This window comes from Dermochelys coriacea, chromosome 26 (genome assembly GCF_009764565.3).
Source record: "Dermochelys coriacea isolate rDerCor1 chromosome 26, rDerCor1.pri.v4, whole genome shotgun sequence".
NCBI classification, from domain to species: domain Eukaryota; kingdom Metazoa; phylum Chordata; order Testudines; family Dermochelyidae; genus Dermochelys; species Dermochelys coriacea.
This window is the reverse complement of record NC_050093.1, coordinates 6,713,242-6,740,202: the sequence shown is the minus strand read 5'-3', so window position 1 is coordinate 6,740,202 and position 26,961 is coordinate 6,713,242. Positions and strand designations below refer to the sequence as shown.

The 26,961-nt window shown below is 45.0% G+C and overlaps 1 protein-coding gene across 10 annotated transcripts in view; it reads left to right on the top strand.

The window, feature by feature from the left end:
• LOXL2 (lysyl oxidase like 2) overlaps nucleotides 1-26,961 on the top strand; it is a 103,089-nt gene that overhangs the window by 42,922 nt on the left and 33,206 nt on the right. For 9 of the 10 annotated variants that reach the window (XR_005290362.2, XM_038385095.2, XM_038385088.2 and 6 more), the window contains 2 exons: nucleotides 14,080-14,291; nucleotides 25,443-25,665. Coding sequence is in view for 9 of the 10 variants with exons in the window: in XM_038385095.2 (XP_038241023.1) it covers nucleotides 14,080-14,291; nucleotides 25,443-25,665 (435 nt within the window). In the remaining variant the exon portion in view is untranslated. Of the gene's footprint in view, nucleotides 1-5,666; nucleotides 5,688-14,079; nucleotides 14,292-25,442; nucleotides 25,666-26,961 lie in introns of those variants that run through there. The other variant, XM_038385099.2, reaches the window with a different exon arrangement.

Sequence of the window (26,961 nt, the reverse complement as noted above, 5' to 3'; positions counted from 1 at the left end):
TTTACTGCAGTCTTTACATGTGTACTTACATGGATATGACTGTACGTACATACCTACGTACAAACACATTATAGAATACACATGGCCAAATTCATCCCTGGCGTAACTCCATTGTCTTCAGGGAGGTGGGTTTATCTCAGTATTTTGTATCCACATTTTAGAAATTATTCTGCATTCCATTTTTTAAACTCCAGATAAAGCTTGAAGCTGTGTTCTCTCTGATCCACATTAGTGGCCAGATTTAAAGCTTGGATCTAACCGTGATTGTGGAGCATGCTATTTGTAGTGGAATGGCTTCTAGACAAACAATGAGATTGATCGGATGCTTCTAAGGCCCTGCTAGCAGTACGCAGCGTGAGTGCCAGGGGGAAAAAGTAGATCAGGTTGTTCTTGGGGGGCCAGTGTATGTCTATGAATACACTCGTGCATTGATCATTGGATTTCCTTGGGAGCATATAAGAAAGGAACAATAAGTGTTATAAATACGTACTCTGAGTAACAATAATAGCTACTCTCGAAAATGTAAGGCCTGGCAATATTAGCTCCAAGGATCTCCAAGCACTTTATAACCATTTAATTCAACTTTTCAAAGCCCCTTTGTCCTAGATGCCCATTTTGCAGATGGTGTAAAGAAGCAAGAAAGGCTAAGGACCAGATTTTTCAGTGAATCACTCAAAAAACACAGTAATGGAGGGGAAGCATTTGGAATAGAACCCAACAGTCCTGACTCTCTGCCCCTAGACACACTGCCTTGCCCATTCCTCTGCTAATTTACAATGAAAAATGATACTGACCCAGGGTAGAACAAGAATGATCTAAACCAAACAATCTCTGCATCATGGGATTGATTTTTCAGTTACACTAAGGCCCCTTGACACCATTCTGGCACTGTAAAGGTGCCTTCAAAGCGGAAATGTACTCTGTACCTGCTTTAAGACCCCTTTCCATGCCAGAGTGGGGTAAAATGAGCCTTAGTGTAAATGAAAAACATTTGGGACTTGATTTCAAAGGCTTCACCAGACATTGGCAGCTGGCATCGAATTCGTTCCAATGTTTGTGTTCTCCACAAAAGCATAAGTGAAGGATATAGGCTTTCTGCCGTAATTTTTCACGGCCTGCTTTTCAAATAGCTTGTGTTGTCTAAATATAGTTTAAACATACTTAGCAATTTTATGGTCTACGGTAACAGGATCCTACTATAATTTTTAAAAGTAGACACATGGTAGGTGTTGTTTTTTTTAAAAAGTATCTCAAAAACATCCTTTAAAAAATATTTAATTCTGCCCCTTCACTTAATATAGGATTCACTACTAAGTATATTTAATGGCTGCAGCGTTTAGATATCTGCAAATAAAACTGCTACTTGGGTCCAGCACTAGCTAGACTGTGGGTAGAACTGTCCGTAGGCGTGGTTCCTCCCATGGGGAGGAACACAGTTAAATCCTGCCTATGTTACAGCTTTTAACCATGTTGTTCTGGGCTCTGTTGACTAGGTGGTGGTTGTAGTATATAATCTGCTTCAGACATAACTATTTGGGACTCAAGATGGGATGTGCAAGATTTGGGGGGAACCTATCCTCTTATGATGATCTGCAACTTTTAAATCTTCCTCACCATCTAGTTCCTTTTGTATAAATAAATGAGGATTTTCTGTGGGCATGGTAGGCTTTATCTAGTTGGTGGGATTCTAGGCTAGAAAATATGGCCAAGGGCCTGTTCGAATTTCCAGCACTGAAGAGTGATGTTCCATAGAGATGGTGTGCACTTCTGTCCAAAGCTTTCTCATGCACCCATCTCTGCAGTATCTCAGGAACCACAAACAATAATTAATATCATTGTGGTCCAATTTGGCTGGCCACTCATAAACTGCCTTGTCTTCTAAAAGGTCACTTCAGAGGGTGATTCATTAATCCTCTGAGCCAATGAATGGAGTCATCTTGTTGATGAAGAATAGAAGCGGGTGCCAGAACTGAATTGGACAGGTAGGCTGGTCTATTCCATCTATTAGGGCCGGCTCCAAAGCCTATACAATGAATGAAGAGATTCCTGTTGATTAAATGGGCTCTAGATCAGGCCCTTAATGAACACCCCTCGAAAGAATGACTTAATCATTGTCACAGAGAAGTGCCCTAGCAGTACCTGTTTAGGGTAAGTTTAGACCAAAATGGCTATTTTATACGTAGAAAGGAAATGTTTATCACTCTTCTCTGTCTAGATTATGGCTAGAAGTGCACAAATAACATAAAAAGCTTGTCTCTCTCACCAGCAGAAACTGGTCCAATAAAAGATATGACCTCCCGCACGTGGGCTCTCTAATATCCAGGTACTGACACTGCTACAACACCACTGCATACGAATAAAATATAGTCCTCTTAAAAGTTACACTGAACTTAAGGAATGGCTAGCCAAGGGGATACTGAGTTTTTTAAAGTACCTCTTAGTCATTGGTTAGAATCCAGAGCAAGTCACCATCTAATGGTCTTCAACGACCCATGTGGCATGAGGTTGGTGGCTCTGAATCTACCTCACGAAAGGCATCACCATGTTTTCCACTCAGCCTCAGCAAAGAGGCCGAAGGTGGAAAGGGTTACAGGGAACATACTCTTCTCTCGCCCCTGGAGGGTTGTCCTGTCATGGTGAGAGGTGGCTATGAGCTCCTCAGGGCAGGCAACTCTTCTGTGTTTCTGGGGAGCAGTGCAAATAAACGATAAGTAACATGTGGGTGAGGGGAGATACGTGAAGGAAATTGGTATTGCTTTTACTCCTGTGTGTCCTTGTTCTGAGCAAAATGGAGGAGCTCAGTCTACCAGGCCAGTTCAAACCATTAGTATTTATTTAGTTGTTCATATTATGGCTCCACCTTAGAATCAATTATAGGCAATTATAGGCTAGGACCCCATTGTGCTAGCACTGTACAAACACAGAAAGTACTGGTGAAAGTTGCTGACTTTTCAGTCCTGGAAGCTGAAAAGCCCCATTTATCCACAGAGCAGATTGAATCCAGGATACAAGATTTCACATGTACATCTTGCTTTCTGATTTACCCACTCTCAAGTATTCTTGACGTGAACAGTTTTATTTTCTTGTTTGTTATGACAACTCTGTTTTACTCTCTCTCTGTGTCAGTTTAAATGTTTACTTCTCTCTAAATGCAAACCTGCCCGCAACATAAATGTGTGTCGGAGAGGAGGGGGAAATCTGAGCATTTGTTCTTTCAGCCAAAGCCCAGACAAACATCAATTAAAGTGCAGCCATGTTAAACCAATGGGTTGGTTTAATGCTATACATTTGCAGTGCTGCTTTCTGCTTGCTCAAGTGGTTCCTTCTGTTTGGGTTGTGGCTGTCACTTTGATGACCTGGGAGGGAGGTGGCTCTGATGGCAGGTTTGGTGGTCCCGTGCGGTCTCCTAACAGAAGTTCTGAGTTGGGCAGCAGATAGACCTGAGAAGGAGATGTTCTCTGGTTCAGAAAGGGACCGAGGTATAATCTGCTGCAGCTCCGCCTGAGTTTGCAAGTCCATCCAGCAGAAATGGCCTTGCTAGGTTTTTCTGATGGGGTACAGTCAACTTTTCTATTTTCTATTGCCTCCCCCCTAAACAACTTGCAACCATTAATGAACTTATCCTCAGAGCACTTCTGCGAGGGAGACAAGTATCCTTCTCTTGGACTGAAGCAACCACTTGTCACAATGAAGAATCTCCATGATACTGCGTGCTGCTATTCTTTGTCTCATGTCTGCCAGCTGATCCTCTCCCCTAGCATTTCCCCTTTGTCACCTCCATGCTGGCAACTTATAGTGCAAAGGGTGAGGTTGCTTGTGAAGCCCTTCACTGTGCAGCAAAAGCCTCTACAATTTGTATTGCATTAGTTCCTAAAAGCTCCCAACGTTCACAAAGACCCCATCATGTTAGGTGCTGGGGTCCCTGCCTCAAAGAGCTTATAATCTAAGTAATGGTCTTCTGGCATTGCTCCCTCAAGGGTCTCCTGATCTTAAGGGAGCTTCCATGTCCTACCTCATCGATACTACCGTGCTTGCTTCACATCTGGGACGCTGGGTTATTCTTAAGTCCATGCTACTCAGCAGTAGCGTGTATGGGTGGTTCCAGATGTTCAAACCAAGACAGATCTCCTATACATTAGTGCGTGGGGAATGGGTGGAGAAATGGTTTGGTTTTAAAAGTCACTTTAAGTGTATGGAGTTAGTTGGGTAATGCCTTTGTTGTGATGGGGGAGCCGATAAACTCTTTGTTACCGTTGCTTTAATAAAGGAGAGGAGGACTCTCTCTGGGGTGCGCATAGGGCTGTATGGAGATGTTTTTTGATAAAAAGTATAAATAGATGGCCAGTCTGTTGAGTCACAACCCTCGTGACTTTGTGCTTTGGAAGCAAAAACATCTTGGGACGTGGTGTTTTAGAACTTGACAGTAACTAAAATAAAAAGATGTTTACGTAGCTGTGGGGACAGTGGGATAGGCCAGGCATTTGGAAAAGAAGCGTAAATAGAGAAGATGGATGAGGAGGAAGATGGTAGATTAGCAATAGGTGAATTGTGGCTCTTGCCCACAAGGCTGGAGGACTGGAAAATTCAACCTTTAATTTAATTTACTTTCTAAGGTTTTATAAGGAGACAGCGTAGCCCAGTGGATAGAGCACTAGGCTGGGACTCAAAGTGGGTTCTGTTCATGGCATGACCACTGGCCTGCTGGATGATCTTGGGTGAGTCACTTTGCTGCCTTGTGCCTCAGTTTCCCCATCTGTAAAATGAGGATGATGATAGCTACCTCCTTTTGTAAAGTATTGTGAGATCTACTGATGTACAACATTAGATACAAGCTACAAGCTAGGTATTGCAAGAAGGCAGATTGTGTATCTACTTCTCTTCATGATCCAAAATATAATTAGTGCACATCTAGAATGGAGATGAATTTAAATTCCTACCATCTTATGAGGCTGTATCTTTCTATGTGTGCTGGTTCATGACCAGGATTCACACTTACATCTCACGGGTGGTGATCTCACCAGGACCTTTTGCATTTTGACAAGTGTAAAAGGCTTCATCAGGCCCAGAAATGTACTCCAGTGCTGAGCTCAGCTTATTGTTGGCCTGGCTACTCCTGAAGTGGTCATGAGGATGAAGGAAACACATAGCTTGGCCAGTGCTTCGATAATGAACAGAGCTTTTGTTCCCTTTGATTTCCTCATGTAGCTTCCTCCATTTTTAAAATGGCCTTGGAAGGAGCTGGCACGGTAAATTGATCAAATCTACTGTCTGATGTCTGGATCCAAAAGAAGGCTGAAGGGTTTTTCCCCCTGCTAGTCATAGCTGTTTAAACAGTTTTGTGAACTAATTTCAGCCAATGGTGTATTTGCAGGCTGTTCGCTTTGATTTGCTACTTGTTACTCATAGTGGTGCGTTTACTTGCAATATATTGTCCAGCCTGATCTCTTTGTGTGCTGTATAGTGTTCTAAACCTGGTGTGGTCCCTGGTAAACGAAGGAGACAAAGCTGGAAGTCAAACTGTGTGGAAGTCTGTTTGTCTGTAGTATGCTTTCTTTAATACATGTCTCCTGTTTAAGGTATGTAATGATATATGGAATCATACTACTAGTATGATTGGTCACCAAGATCACATGGAATTGTTCCTGCTACCTGATTGGATGACTAAAGCTTTCTAAAACAGGAGAACTGTGAGTACAGAGTAACCAAAATTCCTGTTAGAGTAGAGACCCTGGGAATGTGTTAATGCAAGTATCCATACAAGGAATAGCTGTTTCCCAAACTTTCATGTGAATATATACATGTATATTTGTGAATAAATAGGATCATGAACATGGTTGAACCAAATAGCTCCAAGCTACATCCAAACTAGCACTTCCAAGCATTGTTTTTGCAGTTCTCATTCAGCTCTAATGATGGTAACATAATATTAGAATATACAGAGGCAAAATCCCACAACATGATGAATGGTCACAGCAGAAATCCCCCTCTGGGCTTAGCTTGACCCTTCGTCTTAGGATAAGTCACCAGTTCAGAACCACTGACTCATAGTTACGTGTTGAAAAGCATTCAGCTTGCTTATCTGTCAATGAGCAGAAACCACAAGCTGCTCAGACTAGATCGTCCTATCAGTTCCTTGGCTGGCTCCCTCATGATGTAGTTGCATGGATATATATTTAATATGGCAATTGAGCTTCCCTTCTGAAAAGCCCATCTGTTGTGGTTTGCTGAAGTCGCCTAAGATATATTCTCCTCTGGGATCAGTCCTTCTTTTTTTTTTTTTTTTAACGTTGACGGAAAGCCTGAGGAATGTCAAACTGGGACAATTCAGCTGGGATGGAAAAAACTAGTTGAGCTGGAGTAGATAATGAAGGAAGACAGTCATTGCTCTTCTAAACACAACATTGTGAGTCTGCTAGCTAGGAGGGCAAAATGCATTAGCAGCTATTTACAGAGTGATGCCGTGGGCCCTGGGCCTAAGGATTTTAATTGCAAAAAGGATATAAACTGTCATTTCTTCTGCTTCCTCTGTAAAAACCAAGGGCTGTTCTGTGCTGGGGATCCAAGAGGAGCCTTCTCTATCCTCCCATCTTATGTCCCTGTGCATGGTTTAGTCTGATCTCTGTCCTTGTGCTCCTGTAACCTTGCCAGATTGCAGACCCTTGCCTTGACAGCTCCAGCACGTGAACCAGCTAGCAGGGGTGAGCCGACGTGCTGGGGAGCAAATGCTGCACCATTAGGCCAATACTGCTGCTGTGTGCCTTGGAGCCCCGGAGCAGCACCACTCTGTGGGTGTTTCCAAAAAGCCTAAGGGATTGTGGTGCCTAATTCTTTGGGAATTAGGCACTTCACTGTTGGAAAATCCCTGTCTAAAGCCATGATCTAGCCACTTTGTGGTTATAGCAATACTAAAGGGAAAGGGAATAAACAAGCAGATTTTCTGCCACTTCCCTGATTTTGTTTTGTTTTGCTTTTTTTAATGAAGTATGAATAGTGGATCCTGAGGGATGGGGACCAGATTCCCAGGACTAAGAAAGTGGATCCATTCCGATCTGTGCATTAATCTGCATCCACATGGGTGTTTAAACGACAGGACTGTCACAAGGAGCAAGTTGGGGGAGAGACTATTAGTGGATATAGAAGGATATGTTTGCTCTGCCTAATGCAAAACAGATGGCAAATGGTGACGGGGAAAAAATTTGAAGGTTGTGTGAGCCTTTTGCAATTGGATCTAAAGCTGTGAGAAAGCATCTGATTCAGATGGGGGAACCAAACCAGCTGAGATTCACGTGAACGTGTTTGAAGCTGGGACTCTTTCTTGAAAAATCACAAGAAAACTTTTATTTTTACTGTCTTCTGTACAATCTGAGCCCGAGATTTGTGGTTAGGTAACCACCCTTGGCTGCTGGTTACATGGTAGGTGTTGTATCCAGGGCTGTAGAGGAGGAGTGAGGAAACTCAATACAGACTTGAGAAAACTTGGAGGAAGCAGGAGGGAACAAATAGATGGTTCAAACCGTTACAGTTCTTGGAATTGTAGTTTGATTTATGTGTTGGCATTTGAGTAGCTCCTAGAGGTGTCAGCCAAGATTAGGTCCTCATGGTGCTAGGCATTATGCAAACGCACACAAGAGACAGCTCTACTGTGAAGAGTTTACAATTCAATAGACAAGACAGGCAGAAGGTGGAAGAAAGGAGGTATCATTAACCCGTTTCATGGATGCGTACTGGGTAATGACATGAGAGGGCTCCCTGCTTGTAAAACTCAACTGGCTCTTTTTTAAGAGAACTATTTGCAGAGACGTTGCAGCTAGCATTCTAGCCATGTGCATGCAGACTGACTTTCCGGTGCTTCCTCCAGAGTCTCCACTACTTCAACCTGTGCTCCAGATTTCCATAGCCCCATTTTGCAGAAGGGGAACTCCGGCACAGAGACACCAAGTGATTTTCCTAAGATCTCACAGGGTGTCTGTGGCAGGGTTCGGAACTGAACCCAGCTCTCCTGAGTCCCAATCCAGTGTCTAGCTTTCCTCTTGTTTACATCAGTCTAGTTTGGAGTGGCGTTTTACTTCACTCAAACCCATTCAGCTTTAGTTGAAAGTGAGTTGTTTTTGGCAGAGCCATTGCTTAAAAACCATAGCGAAAGATCTGCAGTGCTTTCTCTTGTACCTAATCCACTTCCTCCTCCTGTCGTGTTTCAGTGGGGTCTTCACATCTTTCTTGGGTAAAACAGCTTAAAAGAGGGAAGAGAAAATCTGTTGCCCTGACCTGAGGATTACTTGTTGCTTGTGTGTTGGCGTGTGCACGCACGTGCTCTGTGTGTGTGTGTGTGTGTGTGTGTGTGCACGTGCGCATGTGCGCCAAAACTACATTTGGATAAAACAAGAAGTGCAGTTTGTGGAAAAGTGCCAGACAAGGAAGGAACAGACTCATTTATCTCAGTGAGTGGGGTTAACAATGCAAGAAACAGGATCCTTTCAGAGAGAAAGTAACGCTACAAATATTAATACAATAGCTGGCCGCATATAAAATATACGGGTGGGATGTTTAAGAAGCAGAGAGAGGCTGAGGTTTTGGATCCAGGTTGGGATTAGGCTAGTACTTGAATTCCAAGCCAAAGGGGAGCTGAGGTTTGGGATAGATGGGACAACATCTCACTCTCAATAGCTGTTGGTGCGAATGGGTAGAAGTCATGCAAGACTGGCTGAATAGCTCCAAAGGGGAGGGCTTGTTATGCAAGAGGCATGGTAATTCAATATGTTTCTCAATTCTCTTGGTTTTTATCTGTCTTCCACCCCTGCATCACGAAGATGGCTATTTGTGAGAACCCTTTTACAGTAAGGGAAGTGTTCTCTAATTTTTACATGTGGAACTGGGTGAGTCAAGGGTTCTGGGTTTTACTTCTTATGCTGTGCTGAGCCCCACAGCTCCAGATGAAGCACGTGAGTCTCCAGCATGTGTGAGAATAAGGCCTCAGTTTCCCCATTTGTAAACAGGATAATATCTGCTTAATAAAATGCTTTGGAATCTGCAGATTGGGAAATCTGGTCTTGTAAGAGAGGGTGGCCTTATTGCTGGTGCACTGGACTGAGTTCAAGTCTCTGGTCTACCACAGACACCCTGTGTGACCTGGGGCAAGTCACTTAATCTCTTTGTGCCTCAGTTTCCCATTAGGAAAGTATGGATGATGATGATGATGATGATGATGATGCTTTTCTCCCATACTTTTTACCTGGTCTGTTTAGATAGTAAGCTCTTTAGGACACTGACTGTCTCTTGCACTATATGTGCAGCTCCTAGCACAATGAGACTCCATCTCGCTTCTCGATGCTAATGTAATACACATAATAATAAGGGTGCATGATTGACTTTCAGTGGGATTCAGGTGCTTCATTTCCTTGGGCTCCTTTGACAATCCCAGTGAGCACCTAACACAACAGAGCCCCAATCTCTGTGGGGGTTGCTATATGCTACTATAACAGAAAAATAAATATTGTATTGTCCCCATAAATGCACTCTGTGTCTATTGATCTCTTTCTACATGAAATACGACAATAGTCATTTAAACAAGAAATCTGCTCTGGCTATTAAATGTTGTTTGCCGTGATTCCTTCTGAATTTATGAGAAATCTGTTTTCCACATTAGCCTGGCTGTTGTAGACGTTCATGTTGGAAGGATAAAGCGCATGTCCGTCTGTACTCGCATTGTCACTGACTACGCACCAATTCAAGTGCAACCTACAGAACCCTGCAGTGGAGAGAAGCCATTGAAACCCATACAGAGTTGCAGGCATGGAGGCAGGGAATCTTACCAGTCCTTTTAAAGAGTTCCCTAAGAAAGATGCATTTAGTTGTTTTGATTATTCCCCACCTTGTCCCCGCTTTAGTTTTCCAATGATTCTGCCATTCTTGATTCTGTCTATGGAAGTTTTGCTTGAGTAATGACTTCAGGGTTAGATCCATGGCTAAAGCAATTGAAGGGTTGTATGGTTACAAATAGTCAGAGAGAAAACAAACGGGGGGAAATAGATGTGGCTTATACTTGGTCTTCAGGGAGATCATGAAATGATGTTTCGTGCTGGCCAGTTATAGCCATTTGGAGATTGAAGTATAAGAAGGATGATTTATTTCCTGCTAATTGGATTTTTTTTTCTCTCTCCTTGGCTAGGACAAAATTACAAATCAGAACAAATGAAGAGTGGCTCTATTTAAGCTGAGTACAAGTCAGTATGGCTGGCTGGCTGGTTTATGTATTTTGGTGCATGAGCTTCTTCTGAGAGAGGGACATATGACTGGAGCCAGGAACTCCTGAGTTGTTATCCTGTCTCTGACACGGATTTCTTGCATGGGCTTGGACAAGTCACTTAAACTCTTAGCACCTCAGTTTACCCATCTGTGAAATGGGAAGATAGAGGAATAGTGACGTGCCCAAGTGAGACAGTGGCACATCTGGGAATAGAGAACCCCCAGGGTCCTGACTCCTAGTTCCTGGATCTGGCCAGTAGACCACAACCACCTTACAATCAGTCACTGGTACAGCTGGGATGTGTGCCTCTCACTCTCTAGACCACTTTCCCACTCCCTAGGACATCAGCACTGTCCCGGGAACAGATGTTATCTTGCGCTTCGCCTAGCGGCTGCTGGACTAACTACAAAAACAGAACTTGGGCCAGTAGATTTTAGTTTTTTAAATACCTTCCTAAGATTGCAATTCCTTCTCTTGGGGTTTTGTTTGGGTAACTTGGGAAAGTCTCCAGTGGGAAATTGCTGGCTTCCGTCTTTGCCTGTTGCTCTGCTGTTGGAAATCCCTGGTACGCCCCAGCGAGGCACAGGGTGTTTGCAGCCTTTCCATGTTAGGATGCTCTCAGCCCTTTTTTTTTTTTTTTTTTTTTTTTTTTTTTCCTAATGCACGTATTTGTCCCTTGAAAAAACACAGTTCACAGAGTGAATGGTTTAGCTCTAAGAGGGTAACTGGCTCATAGCTGCGGGCTAGAGAAAGGGTTGTCTTGTGACGCCATTGGCCTGGACCTCGAGGTCTGGGTTCACTTCCTTGGCTCTGCCACGGTGTCTCTTGGGCAAGCCACTTGGTCTCTGCCTCAGTTCCCCCTCTACAAGACAGAGTTAATAACATCCCCTTGCTCCCACCTTTTGTCTGACTTCTCTGTTTAGATGTTAAACTCTTCAGGGTTTTCTGCTACTAGGTTTGTTTTCATGACCTTGCACAATAATATTAATCCCTAGATCTTACTCAGCACTTTTCATCAGGAGCTCTTGAAAACGCTTCATGAAGGAGGTCAGTGTCAGTATCCCTGTCGCAGATGCGGAAACCTGCTTTTCAGCTGGGACCTGTAGGCTGCACCGTAAAAATAATGAATAGTTATAATGGAGAGGCAGGGTCTAAGTGGGTGCAATATGGGATCAAGGATCCCAGATTTTTTGTTGTTGGCCAGGATAAGGACCAGGCATCGTTCAGCTGAGACTCACGATTGCTGTTGTGGGCCTTCCTCCCAAGACAAAGGGCATTCTAGAAGATGGCATGTCTGGGAGACCGTTCTTTGTTGTAAGGGTTCATCTCCTCCATCCAGTTGAGTGCAGACTTCTGAGCTGCAGAACGTTGCTGAGTTTTGAAAATTCAAGTAAAATGGAAGTGGCTCTAAACTGGAATATGGGGGTGGATTTTTAACCCTGAAGTTTTGATTCAGAAGTTTTTTTTTCAGGGGGCGGGAGGGGGGAATCGTCAAGTATAATGAATGGAATATACAGCGAGTGATGCTGATGTGCAGTGATGAGCTCCCAAAATCTTAACAACGGGTTCTCTCCTCACCCCACGAGGGGGTCATTGCCCACCCCCGCCCCCCTGGGACTCCTGCCCCATCCAACCCCCCCGTGTTCCTTGACGGCCCCCCAGAACCCCTGCTGCTGTCCCCTGACTGCCCCCAGAACCAGGCAGGAGGGTCTGCATGTGAGTTATGTGGGTGCCCACCCCACCCCTAAGAGCCAGAGGCACCTGCCAGGGGGCGAGGTGGGGAGTCCCTGAGGTGCTTACCTGGGGCAGCTCCCAGGAAGCATCCGGCAGGTCCCTCTGGCTCCTAGGGGAGAGGGAGCATAGCTAGAGAGGAGCAGGGGGAGCAGTTTCTCCCCCACTGATCACATCAAAAGTGGCACCTTAGGCGCCAACTCCCTGGGTGCTCTAGTGCTGGAGCACCCACGGGGAAAATTTGGTGGGTGCAGAGCACCCACCGGCAGCTGCCCACCCTGCGCCCGGCCCCAGCTCACCTCACCTCCGCTCCGCCGCCTCCCCTGAACGCACCGCCTCGCTCTGCTTTTCCACCCCACCTGCCCCGGCTTCCTGCGAATCAGCTGTTTAGCGGGAAGCCGGGGAGGGCTGAAAAGCAGGCGGCGGCTTCCCGCTCAGGCCGAGGGTGGCGGAGGTGAGCTGGGGCGGGGAGCAGTTCCCCTGCATGGCCCCCCCCCGTTACCTGCTGCGGCACGGGCAGCCCTCCTCGTGCCCCCCCCAGTGGATCAAAGCAGCACGTGTTCCTTTAAAGTGCTGGGCTTTGTTCACATTTAAGTGTTGAAACTTGGGGAGGGGAGAGAAAGAATTCCACAGCTGTGATGTAACCATTGGGAACCGTGTACTTTTTATACTGTTGACAAGAAAAAGGACTTCTGGAAGTTTTATATAAAATTCCATTAGCTTTTTAATTGCTTGCCACAGCGGATTTTTTTTTTTTCCTCCAAGCTCAGGGCTTGAATGTCTGAGTTCTGCTGTACAGTATTCCTGCCCTCATGTAGGCTCAAAATGTGAACTCCATGTGGCCGCTGTGACTCATGTCCTGTCCCAAGTGCATTTCATTTAAAGGAGAAATCCAGTTTGAGCAAACAGCGAGTACACGCAAATAACAATTGGAGAGACCCACTTTTAAAATTTCTGCTCTTGGTGAATGAAAGGAGGGAGGAAGGAAAGCCCAGGGGCTTGCATGCTAGCTTGGGACTTGAAACATCAGAGTTCAATGCCCTGTCTGCCTCAGGACCTCCTATGTGTGACCCTGGGCAAGTCACTGTGGGTATGTCTACACTGCAATTGAAGGTGTGATTGTAACATGTGCTAATGTTAACCTAGTTAACATGGGTAACAGTAGTAGTGTAGACACAGTGGCATGGGCTAGAAACCAGAGTACTAGCCCGTCAGGGACCCTGGGTACTTGTAGTACCTGGGGTCCATAGTGAGGAAAGTGATGCACAGATACATTGCTGTGATTATATGAATTTCAGGCCCAGCTCACTTTTATGCTTCTGAGGGCAGATCCTCAGCTGGTGTAAATCAGCCTAGCTCAGGCCCCTGCATGTGAATTAAGGCACAAAGCAAGTCGCACCTAAAATGCAAAGACATTAGCTACCTTTTCTCCCCATTACAGCATGCTAATTGCTGCAACACAGTATGGAACGACGCAGCTGTTGCTGGCAAGCGCAGAGTGGGTGGGGGAAACATTGCAGTTGGATCTTCAATTGTGCACACGTTTGTAAAGTTTCCCCTGGTGCTCAGTGGAGAGGACATTTTAAGCAATCTGGAAAAAGGGAAAATAAAAATATGGCTATACTATGGCCAAGGGTGGTGGTGAAAAATGAAATAGACTAAAATAAAAACATTATTTAAACAACAAAAATCTCATGTGAAGGATCTTTTTAGAAACTCCAGAAATGTCCTATTTGTAAAGGTCCATCCGGCCATAGTACTTTTTGCATTCATATATATGATGTTTTTTGTCCGGGCATATTAAGGTTCTGCACATAGGTCGGTAAAGTATCATCGCTTTTGTAAGCTGGAGAAACAGACACTGGAAGATGAAATGACTTGCCCAGGGTTGCCCAGAAGGTCCGTGGGGGAGTTGGGAACAGGACCTTCTGGACTCCCTGTGCTGACTTTGCATAAGCCACTTTGTCTTCCCTGGGTCAGTTTATTCAGCTGGAAAACAAGTCAGGTGGAGAACCCAGGTGCCCTGACTTCCAGTTCCTTGATCTAACCATTCGAACCTGTTGCCTTGCTTCAATGCATCCCTAAAATACCTTTTTTACCCTTAGAACATGAACATCCAGCTGGAGGACATAAGGATCCGAGCCATTCTTGCTACCTACCGTAGGCGTGTGCCCGTTACAGAGGGTTACGTGGAGGTGAAAGATGGAGGGAGCTGGAAGCAGGTCTGTGACAAACACTGGACTGCGAAGAATTCCCGAGTCGTCTGCGGCATGTTTGGATTTCCAGGCGAGAGGAAATACAATGTCAAGGTCTACAAGTAAGAGGGGATCTTTTTATAAGCCTTGGTCGTGTTTCCCGAACACTCGGGCCTTGTTCAAAAATGCAAATTTCAAATTCTAGCAGAGACCTAGAAGTGGGCAAACCTCGGCTGGTTGCTTCATTCCTGTGGATCAGATTTTACTTCTGTGTAAATACCTTAAATGTCGGGCACTTCCTTTTGTAACCGGGGGTGCATGAGGCCAGTTTGAGCCCAACCTTTTGGAGGAGATAAAGTGTACTATCTGTTGAAAGTCAGACAAAAAGATGGGCTTGGTTCACTAAGTTTTTCTATTTCCAACTACTAGATAGTTCTAATCTTTCTTTCTTTCTACTGGCCTGGGCTCTGTGTGTGTGTGTGTGTAACATATGTATATGACTGCGGTCTGAGTCCTGCACCTAGATCTTCATGGAGGCCCATCAACCTCAAAGAGAGCCTAAGCAGGCATAGAGGATCCATAGATAGATCTGCATAGATCCAGTTGTAGGATCAGGGCCAGTGCATGCAGCAAGGGCAGTTTTAACTGATTGGAACTGTAGTAAGACGGGTCCTTGTTTTGCGTCATAACGCAAGATTCCTCATTCACACGACGGCATAGAATTCAGGGTTTCACACCTCACATAAAATGTTTACCCAGGGTTTACCAAGCTTCTCTGGCACTTGCCTCTCACCTGGGCTCACCCTCCATAGTTCCTGGGTGTCTGGCTGCCAACTCACTGCATTTAAGGGTTGTGAGTCGGTTGCTGCTCAGCTAGTCTGCCATGGAGAAATTTTCCAATAATTCTCCCACTGCTCAGCTCAACTGGAGTTAGCAGCCTTGGGAGCTCTTCAGTAGCCAGGCTGCCAGCTGCCTTCACTGTATTAAGTACGTTAATTAGCCCTGCTGCGAACAGGGTTAGATGACACGCTGCTTGAAATGTCAGCAGCCTGTCTATGCTAAGCCTCCCAACATGGCTGCTGCCTGTGGATCTGAAATGACGTTAGCAATGGTGGCACATTGGTCAAGTGTCGCTACTACAAACAGGGCTTTACTGCTACTACATAGTGCACTCTCTTGCAATATCCACAGAGGGCATAAAATGAGGGAAGAGAAAGGGGGTTATTTAGTCTGCAGAGAGAAGAGCGAGGGGGGATTTGATATCAGCCTTCAACTACCTGAAGGGGGGTTTCCAAAGAGGATGGAGCTCGGCTGTTCTCAGTGGTGGCAGATGACAGAACAAGGAGCAATGGTCTCAAGTTGCAGTGGGGGAGGTGTAGACTGGATATTAGGAAACACTATTTCACTAGGAGGGTGGTGAAGCACTGGAATGGGTTATCTCTGGAGGTGGTGGAATCTCCATCCTTAGAGGTTTTTAAGGCCCAGCTTGACAAAGCCCTGGCTGGGATGATTTAGTTGGGGTTGGCCCTGCATTGAGCAGGGGATTGGACTAGATGATGACCTGAGTTCTCTTCCAGCCCTAATCTCCTATGATTCTACGATCCCTGGGGAAAAGCCTGCAGTGTCCTTTTGGCTGCATGCAGAACAAAACCAGCAGGAATTCTCACTGTCCCCTGCGAGCTAACATGCTGCAGATTTGTTTTTGTCTCCAGCTAGTAACATAAACACTTTACAGTTTACAATAAGGCAGCTGCAAAATAGCTTATGCTAAGAAATCATCCAGTTTCTCCCCCCAAGTCCGTGATCTATGGAGCTGGACCAGGGACTGAGCTGGTGGGGGAGGACATTATTCATAAGAAGCAATAGTTGTTCTTTTTCTGCTTGTTCGTTTAGCTCACAGGAGGGCTGTTTCTCTAGGTTCCTGTTGGAGTTGACTGGCTGCGTTTCATGTTTCTCATTAGTGAGATGAAGATGAAGGGTGGAAAAGGTCCTGGGGTTGGAATACTGTAAAGCGGCAAAGCAACACAAATAAAACTTTTTTTCCACCAAATGCATCCGATGAAGTGAGCTGTAGCTCACGAAAGCTTATGCTCTTATAAATTTGTTGGTCTCTAAGGTGCCACAAGTACTCCTTTTCTTTTTGCGAATACAGACTAACACGGCTGCTACTCTGAAACAAATAAAACTAGCATTTTTTTCCCGGCGTCTAAGGGATACGAGCAGTGAGGTAGTAATTGCTACCAGGTGGTCTCATGTTTTGTTCTGGACTATTGGAGTAGAGGAACACGTTTCCATCCATGCCCGTTTTCTCTCCTGAGCTAAAGAGATACCTCCGCTCACAGTCATTGTTGTGCTCCTGCATTGCACATCAGAACCACATAATCAATTCGCTCTAATAAGACAAAGCAGATCCTTCCTGCTCTGCACTTAGAGGTGTTTCCAAGAAGGATGGTATCGTTTTAATGGTTGGAAGCAACTGTACTTACTAAATGATGGCTTGATAACTTTTCTTCATCGATATTCCTTCATCCCAGCTTTCCTTGGTAACTTTCCTTCATCCCTTGTGCCAGGGAGATTTAGGCTAGACATTGGAAAGTTTTTCCAATACTTAAGCACTGGAACAGGTTACCTAGGGAGTGTGTGGAATCCCAATCATTGGAGGTTTTTAAGAACAGGTTAGACGAGCACCTGTCAGGGATGGGCTAGGTATACTTAATGCTTCCTCAGTATGGGGGGATGGACTTAGAGCAGGGGTTTTCTAACTTTGTTACACCGCGATTCCCTTCTGACAACAAAAATTACTACACGACCCCGGGGGGGTGGGTACCAAAGCCAGAGCCCACCCGAACCCTAAAGCTTGAGCCTCACCCCCCCACGCAGGGAGGGCCAAAGCCCAAGGGCTTCATCTCCAGCAGGGGGCCTGTAACTTGAGCCCCGCCACCCAGGACTGAAGCCAAAGCTGACCCCAGGATGGTGGGGCTCAGGGTTTGGCCCTGGGAGGTGAGGCTCGGTCTTTGACTTCAGCCCCAGGCAGTGCGGCTTGGACTTCAACTTTGGCCCCGGGCTCCAGCCAGTCTAACGCCAGCCCTGGAGACCCCATTAAAACAGGGTCACAACCCACTTTGGGGTCCCAACCCACAGTTTGAGAACTGCTGGACTAGATGACCTCTTGAGGTCCCGTTCAGCCCTATGCTTCTATGATTCTGTGTGCATCATGACAGGTTTCAGAGTAGCAGCCGTGTTAGTCTGTATTCGCAAAAAGAAAAGGAGTACTTTTGGCACCTTAGAGACTAACAAATTTATTAGAGCATAAGCTTTCGTGAGCTACAGCTCACTTCATCGGATGCATTTGGTGGAAAAAACAGAGGAGAGATTTATATACACACACACAGAGAACATGAAACAATGGGTTTATCATACACACTGTAAGGAGAGTGATCACTTAAGATAAGCCATCACCAGCAGCAGGGGGGGGAAAGGAGGAAAACCTTTCATGGTGACAAGCAGGTAGGCTAATTCCAGCAGTTAACAAGAATATCAGAGGAACAGTGGGGGGTGGGGTGGGAGGGAGAAATACCATGGGGAAATAGTTTTCCTTTGTGTAATGACTCATCCATTCCCAGTCTCTATTCAAGCCTAAGTTAATTGTATCCAGTTTGCAAATTAATTCCAATTCAGCAGTCTCTCGTTGGAGTCTGTTTTTGAAGCTTTTTTGTTGAAGGATAGCCACTCTTAGGTCTGTGATCGAGTGACCGGAGAGATTGAAGTGTTCTCCAACTGGTTTTTGAATGTTATAATTCTTGACGTCTGATTTGTGTCCATTCATTCTTTTACGTAGAGACTGTCCAGTTTGGCCAATGTACATGGCAGAGGGGCATTGCTGGCACATGATGGCATATATCACATTGGTAGATGCGCAGATGAACGAGCCTCTGATTGTGTGGCTAAGCCCGTTGCCAACTCTGTCCACATATCTATTCAGGGGATACCATCATAGGGCCTAATCACATCAGCCACACAATCAGAGGCTCGTTCACCTGCGCATCTACCAATGTGATATATGCCATCATGTGCCAGCAATGCCCCTCTGCCATGTACATTGGCCAAACTGGACAGTCTCTACGTAAAAGAATGAATGGACACAAATCAGACGTCAAGAATTATAACATTCAAAAACCAGTTGGAGAACACTTCAATCTCTCCGGTCACTCGATCACAGACCTAAGAGTGGCTATCCTTCAACAAAAAAGCTTCAAAAACAGACTCCAAGGAGAGACTGCTGAATTGGAATTAATTTGCAAACTGGATACAATTAACTTAGGCTTGAATAGAGACTGGGAATGGATGAGTCATTACACAAAGGAAAACTATTTCCCCATGGTATTTCTCCCTCCCACCCCACCCCCCACTGTTCCTCTGATATTCTTGTTAACTGCTGGAATTAGCCTACCTTGCTTGTCACCATGAAAGGTTTTCCTCCTTTCCCCCCCCTGCTGCTGGTGATGGCTTATCTTAAGTGATCACTCTCCTTACAGTGTGTATGATAAACCCATTGTTTCATGTTCTGTGTGTGTGTGTGTGTGTGTGTGTGTGTGTGTGTGTGTGTGTGTGTATATATATATATAAATCTCTCCTCTGTTTTTTCCACCAAATGCATCCGATGAAGTGAGCTGTAGCTCACGAAAGCTTATGCTTTAATAAATTTGTTAGTCTCTAAGGTGCAAAAGTACTCCTTTTCTGTGTGCATCATGTCCACCAATATGCCTTTGGTCTCTCTGAGGTGAGGGTCGTGTTTCTAGGTACATGTGGTATCTTTCCGTATGTTCTCTATTAAGGATTGGGTTATTTACCTTTAAGCCTTGTAAGCTGAATCTTGTGTTCAGGTGCACAGTTATGGATGGGATAAAGTATGCTCTGTGTGTATAGATATATATTTAATGGGTACACGTGTGTGTGCGTGGGGGTGTGTGTGTGTATTAGGATATTCAGATCAGGGATTTTTGCATATTTCTAGTGCCTATAAAAATAAATAATACTGCATCATTAACCCGATTTTACAGATGGGAGAAAAATAAGGCAGTGAGATTGAGCCTGATTTTCAGAGGTGCTGGCTATCACACTTTGAGTTGTGGATACTCTAAATACCAGCCTCTGCGTGACTGTTCTAAAGTCACACAGTAAGTCAGTGGCTGAGAACCTGGTGCCTGTTCCCAGGCAGTCTCCCCCTTGTATCTGTTTCAGGCCCATCTACAGGTAAAAGGGAGAACTGGTATCTGAGCTGTTGACACCCAAATAAAAATATTTGGAAAATGTGTTGAATATTTTCCACAGTGTTGGAACAGCCTGGGGTGTGATTGTGCCAAAGGGAGGAGAAGTTTGAATTGTGTTTGTACTTTTCCTAAGTACAGATCTGTCAGACTGGCAGTTTCATTGGATTGTCACATCTAAAAGAATTGTTTCCCTTCCCATGGCATGGCGTGTGTGCCCAAAGTTACTGGAACCCTGCATTTAATGCATTAAGGCTCCTTATTAGGGCAAAGCTGTATTGAAAAGTGGCCTGCCAGGACTAAGTAAAACTCCAAGTGTCCAGCCCCATGGGCCTTGTAAAATCAGGGCTAGTGACTTCAGGGGTAGTTTCTGCTTTGGTCACTCTAAAGTCCTGCTCAGGAATCCAGGTCATCTGTGATACCCTGCAAATCCAGGGCTCATCCTCCATTCTGTAGCTCAGGGGTCAGCAACCTGTGGCATGCAAGCTGATTTTTAGTGGCACTCTGCTGCCAGCCAAGGTCCCAGCCGCCGGCCCTGCTCAGCCTGCTGCTGGCCTGGATGGATGGAACCCCGGGCTGGCAGTGGGATGAGCGGGGCTGGCAGCCGGGACCCCGGGCTGGCAGTGGGATGAGCGGGGCTGGCAGCGGGATGAGCGGCTCAGCACGCTGCCGGTGTGGGGTTCTGTCTGCTGCCCATGCTGCCGGTCTAGGGTTCTGTCTGCTGGCCCCTGCCAGCCGGGGTCCTGGCTGCCTGCCCCGCTCAGCCTGCTGCTAGTCTGGGGTTCCGTCGGAGGGGCTCCGTAAATGTAAAATTTATTACTGGCACGCGGAACCTTAAATTAATGAAGACTTGGCACTCCACTTCTCAAAGGTTGCCAATCCCTGCTGTAGCTTATTATGACCATCTTCGAGTCCTATTGCTTAGTGGTTTGAGGAAGGAAAGATTTCATCCCCCCCTAGTCCCTCATAGTGGAATGAGCCTCCTTTCTCACATGAGTATCAAGCCCTGTAGCGTTTTTCTCATGTCTCAGGCTTCGCATGGCATAACTTGTAACTAGCCTTTTCCTGAGAGTGAAACCTTTCATACTGTTATCCTGCAGCTGGGGGTACCAGATTTCAGATCCAGTTCCAAAATCGGCTTCATAATACTGCAGGTTAGGGATTGCAAACACCCCCTTCTAGACCCACAGTAATCCCCTTTCCTGCTAACTGCAGCTTGGTGGTCTGAGCTAGCAGATATTCAGCTTTGCTTCTGTACCATGGTGGGAGGTGAAATAATTTGCAGATGGATCCTGCTTGAAAGAAAACAACTTAGCTCATCATCTCGTGCTGCCAAAGTTTTATTCCTCAATATAACTTAGCTTCTCCATTTGATGGCACAATTTCTGTTAAGAAACCAAACAAACCTCAGTGCATTTTCTATGCTTCTGTTGCTCCTTCAGAGCTATTTAAGAGCTTTCATAAATTCATCTCCCAAACCCCTGTTCTGGTGGTGGAAGCGGAGCAGCATTAGTTCGATTTTACAGATGGGCAAATTGGGGGGAAGATGGGTTTATGTTAGGAAATCCTGAATATCTGCAACTCTCACTGGAGTGAGCAGGATCTCAGTCCAAGATGGTCAAGGAGTATAAGAGCTGGGAATAGAACTTGGGAGTTCGTGCCTTTCTGACCTGTATTCACATCAAACCATTCCTTTCTCATCTGTGGCTGAGAGCTGCCCTCAACCTTAAAATCATAAGATCATACACCTGTGTTTGAATTTATGGGGCAATGCATTGTGCCCCTATCTGGAGAATAAATCTCTGCTGGTTTTTGCTGGGAAAGCAATATCCCCAGTAGGCAGAAGGCAACAGATCTGGCAGCTCCTCTGCCCTGCTGCGCAAGGCTGAAGAAAGGATGCTTGCTAACTTGTACAGATGCCCGCCCCGGGGAAAGTTAGTCAGGGGTGGAAATGCTGTCTTTTCAGCAGAGCCAGAAACCGGTGTCTCAGGCCCATTGAATCAGAGGGGAGAGTATTTGATTGATTTTTCCTGTTAATCTATCTGAGGACAGGATTAGCTCCCCCTAAATACCCGAGGATGCTCCATGCTTATGTACCGCAGGTGGCCAAAATCATTGGTTCAGTTCATTATACCATGGAGGAATTTTTCCCAGTGACTTTGGCTGGCTGTAGCCACCGTTTTATGCTCTTCTGTAATGAGGACCCTTTCCCCTCTCACACCGTTCCTAACAAAGCAAGATTGCTCTCAGCTGAATCTTGAGACTTCCCTCATACTTGTGTTGTTTCCATTACAGCTGATAGAGGGACAGTTCAGTGGATGGTGAAGATCAGTTTTTAATGACCCATTAAAACACGCTCAGTTGATTGTCTCTTAAACTTTCAGGACCTGAGTCTTTATTCATATCCCTTTGGCTTTGGTAGAGTTACTCCTGATTTACGCCAGTGAAGTTTGGATAGGGTCCTTTCTGTATCATCAGTGCCAGATAGTCTTCAGTAGCCTATTGGGTAGCCTAGGGAACGGTAAAGTAAACTTTACTCTACAACCTTTGAAAATCCAGAATCTGTCAAGGGAGGTGAGCTGACAAGAAGCCCAGGGCATTTCCTGAATATTAATAACCAGTTTACCAAGGGCTGTTAATGTAAATACCTCAAGAAATTCCTTGGGATGAGATCATTATTTGCTATAAGAAGACATCCCTTCATTTGGTATTATAAGGCAGACTCGCGTCCTTTGTCTGCTTGCAAAATTCATGCAACTTTTCGCATGTGTGTGGCAGGTCAAGGGTTTCCAATGTACATGCTTATAATGCCTGAATTTTTCTAATAAACAAATGAAAAAACTGAGGCCAGAACAGCCGGCTCTCATGAGTACAAATGTCTCAATGTAGGGCCAGATTCTGATCTCCATTATACTGTCCGGAGTAACGTCAATGAAGTCAATGTTCACTGAAGTCAGTTTTATTCTCAATTTTTACCCTGGTATGACTGACAACAGAATCTGGCCCCTTGTTTGTATTCCAAAGTGATCAGTTATTAACTTTGGGGTCACTTCTGCTGGGATTTTTAGACGCCTAAGGGAATTAGGCACCCAATTCTCACTGCCTTTCAATCCCAAGCTTCGGTCTAAAGTGGAACTGGATGTTCCTGTTATGGAATGGCTGGCCCAAATCTACAAGCTGTGTTTCCTTATCTCCCTTGATCGGCCTGCTGTGCGTGTTTGTTTCTAAATGGGATGTTGATTTTGTTACTTTTGTGCTCTAGCTGGTGACTCCCTTTTAAACTTGTGCCAGGGAGACTTAGTTGGGGGTGGAGATGGATGGTGAAATAGAGCTATTAGAAAGGTTTTTTTATTTTAATTTTTGTAATTTCAATGAAATTTCAAAATTTTGCCATCACCCCTGCCTCTGAAAACCAAACAAGGCTTGACTGATTTTGTCCTGGGTTTCTATCAGTTTGACTTTTAAATTAATTGTCTATCGGTTTTGGGGGTAAATTTAGTGGTGGGGAAAGATTTTATTTTTGGTTTGACAGCTGTCATAAATATAAAGGGAAGGGTAAACACCTTTAAAATCCCTCCTGGCCAGAAGAAAAACCCTTTCACCTGTAAAGGGTTAAGAAGCTAGGATAACTTCGCTGGCACCTGACCAAAATGATCAACGAGGAGACAAGATACTTTAAAAGCTGGAGGAGGGGGGAGAAACAAAGGATCGCTCTCTCTGTGTGATCCTTTTGCCGGGAACAGAAAAGGAATGGAGTCTTAGAACTTAGTGAGTAATCTAGCTAGATATGCGTTAGATTCTGTTTAAATGGCTGATAAAATAAGCTGTGCTGAATGGAATGGATATTCCTGTTTTTGTGTCTTTTTGTAACTTAAGGTTTTGCATAGAGGGATTCTTTGTTTTGAATCTGATTTCCCTGTAAGGTATTTACCATCCTGATTTTACAGAGGTGATTCTTTTACTTTTTTTTCTTCAATTAAAATTCTTCTCTTAAGAACCTGATTGCTTTTTCATTGTTCTTAAGATTCAAGGGTTTGGGTCTGTGTTCACCTATGCAAATTGGTGAGGATTTTTATCAAGCCTTCCCCAGGCAAGGGGGTGTAGGGTTTGGGAGGATTTTGGGGGGAAAAGACGTTTCCAAGCGGGCTCTTTCCCGGTTATATATTTGTTAGACGCTTGGTAGTGGCAGCAATAAAGTCCAAGGGCAAAAGGTAAAATAGTTTGTACCTTGGGGAAATTTTAACCTAAGCTGGTAAAAATAAGCTTCGGGAGTTTTCATGCAGGTCCCCACATCTGTACCCTAGTGTTCAGAGTGGGGAAGGAACCTTGACAACAGCCTTGGAGGCCTTTAGGTACAAGACAGACACGTTTCTCCTGCACGGCTCTGTGATGATCCGGAAGAATCTGGCTCTAGGAACCTGACAGCTCCGTATCCAGGAGCCATTGCAGCCTAGACACCTCTCCTGAGACTGACAACAAGGACGGGCAATTAGAGTCAACTGTTGAATGGTGGATTCTGTCCTTTTGGACAGCTGCCCACTGGGGAATGGACTGAGATCCTATTTCACATGGCCCCTCTGAATGGTCATCAAATGGGAACAGCTTTCAGTCGCTTCCAATCTAGGCTGGATTAACACCAACAACCTAGCGAGCAGAAAAAGACTCTCTCTACCAGCTCCCTGAACTGTTCAGATGCCCTCACCCCATTTTGGCTTTCTTTTATCAATGCTACAATTAATCAATATCTTAGCTTCATTTTTTAGCGCTTTATCCACCTTAATTACACTCTCCTAGCTACCATTCGGATCACTGTCACTCCTTTACTACTCACTCTGGAATAGTGCCACATGTGGGCTCTTGTAAAGACACTTCAGGATCACAGTTTTGTGTTTTGGCTCCTTTGGATTTTGATTAACTTAATTTGCAGAATCTCCCCTCTGGTGGTGGTAGATGTCATTCCAACCAACCAACCATTTTAGCTCAGCTGCAGCCATAAGACAGCCGTGTGTTTTTGGTCGGGAGGAAGTTGAACAGTTTTTTTTTGTTTTTGCTTTGTTTAGTTTTTTTTTTCCCCCGGGGCTTATCTCTCCTCCACTCCCCAGTCGCTGGAGTCATTCCTGCTGAGCAATCCAATTTGGGAGAAAGATGTGGAATCTCCTGCCAATCTCCTCTGCTGTAAACGTGTCATAAGGAGAGTCGCTCTCACGCTCGGAAATGCTCCTTAGGTTCGAGGCTGTTAACACTGCAGCTCCGAGAAGTGTTGGAGAGCCCTTGCTTTATCTCCAGTTTGCCATCTTACCCCCAGCTAATTTACCGGGATAACAGCTATGTCAAGGGCCACATTTTCACAGGGCCTGGAACGATGCACCAGCTTTATTTGCACCGCACCAGTTTGCATATGCCAAAAAAAAAAATCTCTGCATTTTGTGCAAAGTGTCGATTTTATTCATGTGTAGTGTGTGATGCAAGTAGAATTGCACAAGTGTGTCTGCGTCCCTTTGGATGGCTGATCCCAAGAGAGGATAGTCTCCTGCTGCTGTTCCCAGCTCATGGACTTAGTCCTTTTACTCAAGTGGCAGAGGTCTGAACTTCAGACTCGAGATCAGTCCTTGGTGACAAACTAAGCAAAGGGTCATTACACAAGCAAGTGGATCTGTGGCCAGTCAATCTTAACTTCATTAAATGAATTATTTTTAAAGGTAGCTAAACCAGTGCAACTTCTGAGTGTAAATAAAGCCTGTATCACCCTGCTCTCAGCTTCCCTGTCTGGCTTCAGGAAGCAGATGCAACATGGGAAAGATAGGAACATTTCTGTACTAATCCATTTGCTAGAAATTTAGCAGTAGCCTTCAATTAATCCAGGGTTCTTTTAAAGTTCTAGTTGCAGTACTTGTCTCAATAACTTCTTGTGACAGGGAGTTCCACAGGCTGGCTGTGCAGAGAATGATTTTCCTTTGAGTGGTTTTGAATGATTTCACTAGCTGTCTGATTCCCTTTTTCTTTCAGGATGTTTGCCAGCAAGAGGAAGCAAAATTACTGGGCTTACTCCATGGACTGCACTGGCAACGAAGCTCACATCTCCAGCTGCAAACTGGGCAACCATCTCAGCGTGGATGCCGAGAAGAATATCACCTGTGAAAACGGGATGCCTGCCGTGGTGAGCTGCATCCCTGGGCGTGCCTTTGCTCCCAGCAGCAACAGTGGCTTCCGAAAAGCCTTCAGGCAGGAGGTAAGGAGACCGTTTCAGCCATCCCACTGGAAAGAGCGTTGATTTTACAGGTTTGTGTTCAACTGCATAAATACGATCAACTGTCGGACATGTGGAGATTTCAAAAATCAAACTAATTTCATCCAGCTCCAATAACACACATTATTCTGAATGAATGCAGTGTAGTTTACCGTTGGAAACGTTTTTATCCTTACACAAGACAGGCCCCAATCCTGTAAAGGCTCACCCATGGGCATAGCTTTATCTACCAAGTGGTCCATCCACTTAGTGGAGCTGTTCACAGTGGGTAAAGTTTTTAAGCATATGAGTACATCTTTGCAGGATCAGGGCTGCACTGTGTTAGGACAAAAATGTTTGTGTGACTGTCGATTACGCTGCATTCATTCAGAATAATTTGTGGTAGTGTTAGAACTGGATGAAATTCGTTTTGAGTTTTGAAATCTCCATGAAAAATTTCATCCGTTTCAAATTTGAGCCAAAAATTAAAAGAATAAAAAGTTGGGGGAAGAGTTTTGACAACTTTGTCCTTGTTGTTCAACCAACTATAGCACTGGTAAGAATGTGTTTGAATTCCTATGTGATTTTGACCAGGAAAAACAATTAGTTTTTTGCGGGAGATGTAATTTATTTCCTGTGTTTTAACATTTCTAATAATAATTTATTTTTTGGTTATCACTTGAGTTATAATAGTGTTTTGAGACCCCTCCCCACATCAGGACTGCATTGTGCTAGGTGCTGTACATACACATAATAAGAGAGAACTCCTGCTTAGGGGAGCTTACAATTGAAAGCTCCAGTCTGTAAATTGTTCTGCATAGGTGGTACTCTATTGATTTCAGCCTGGCTCCGCATGGAGCTGGTTGCAGGATTGAAATAGACCAGACAGACAAAGGGTGGGAGAAGACTAGGAACTGAGGCGCACTGAGACTAATAAGGGTATGTCTACATTGCAATAACTGTGTGTGATTGCAGCTTGTGTAGCTATATCCACGCTAGCTTTAATCTAGCTAGATCAGAACAGTGAAGCTGTGAGAGCACAGGTTCCAGCGCAGGTTGTATGAGCCCACCTAGAATCCCGGGTAATGATTTGAGCCACTAACCCACATTGCTAGCTCATTATGCCTCCACAAGCTGCACTCAACCCCTGGGATTGCAGTGCAGACATGTCTAAGCCGTTTCCCCGATGGCGTCAGTGGCAGATGTAGAAATGGAACCCAAACCCACTGAGTCCCACTCCCAATGCCTTAAAAACTAAACCACCTGCCTTGCGGTTCTTAATTCCCTTCCCCTCAACCA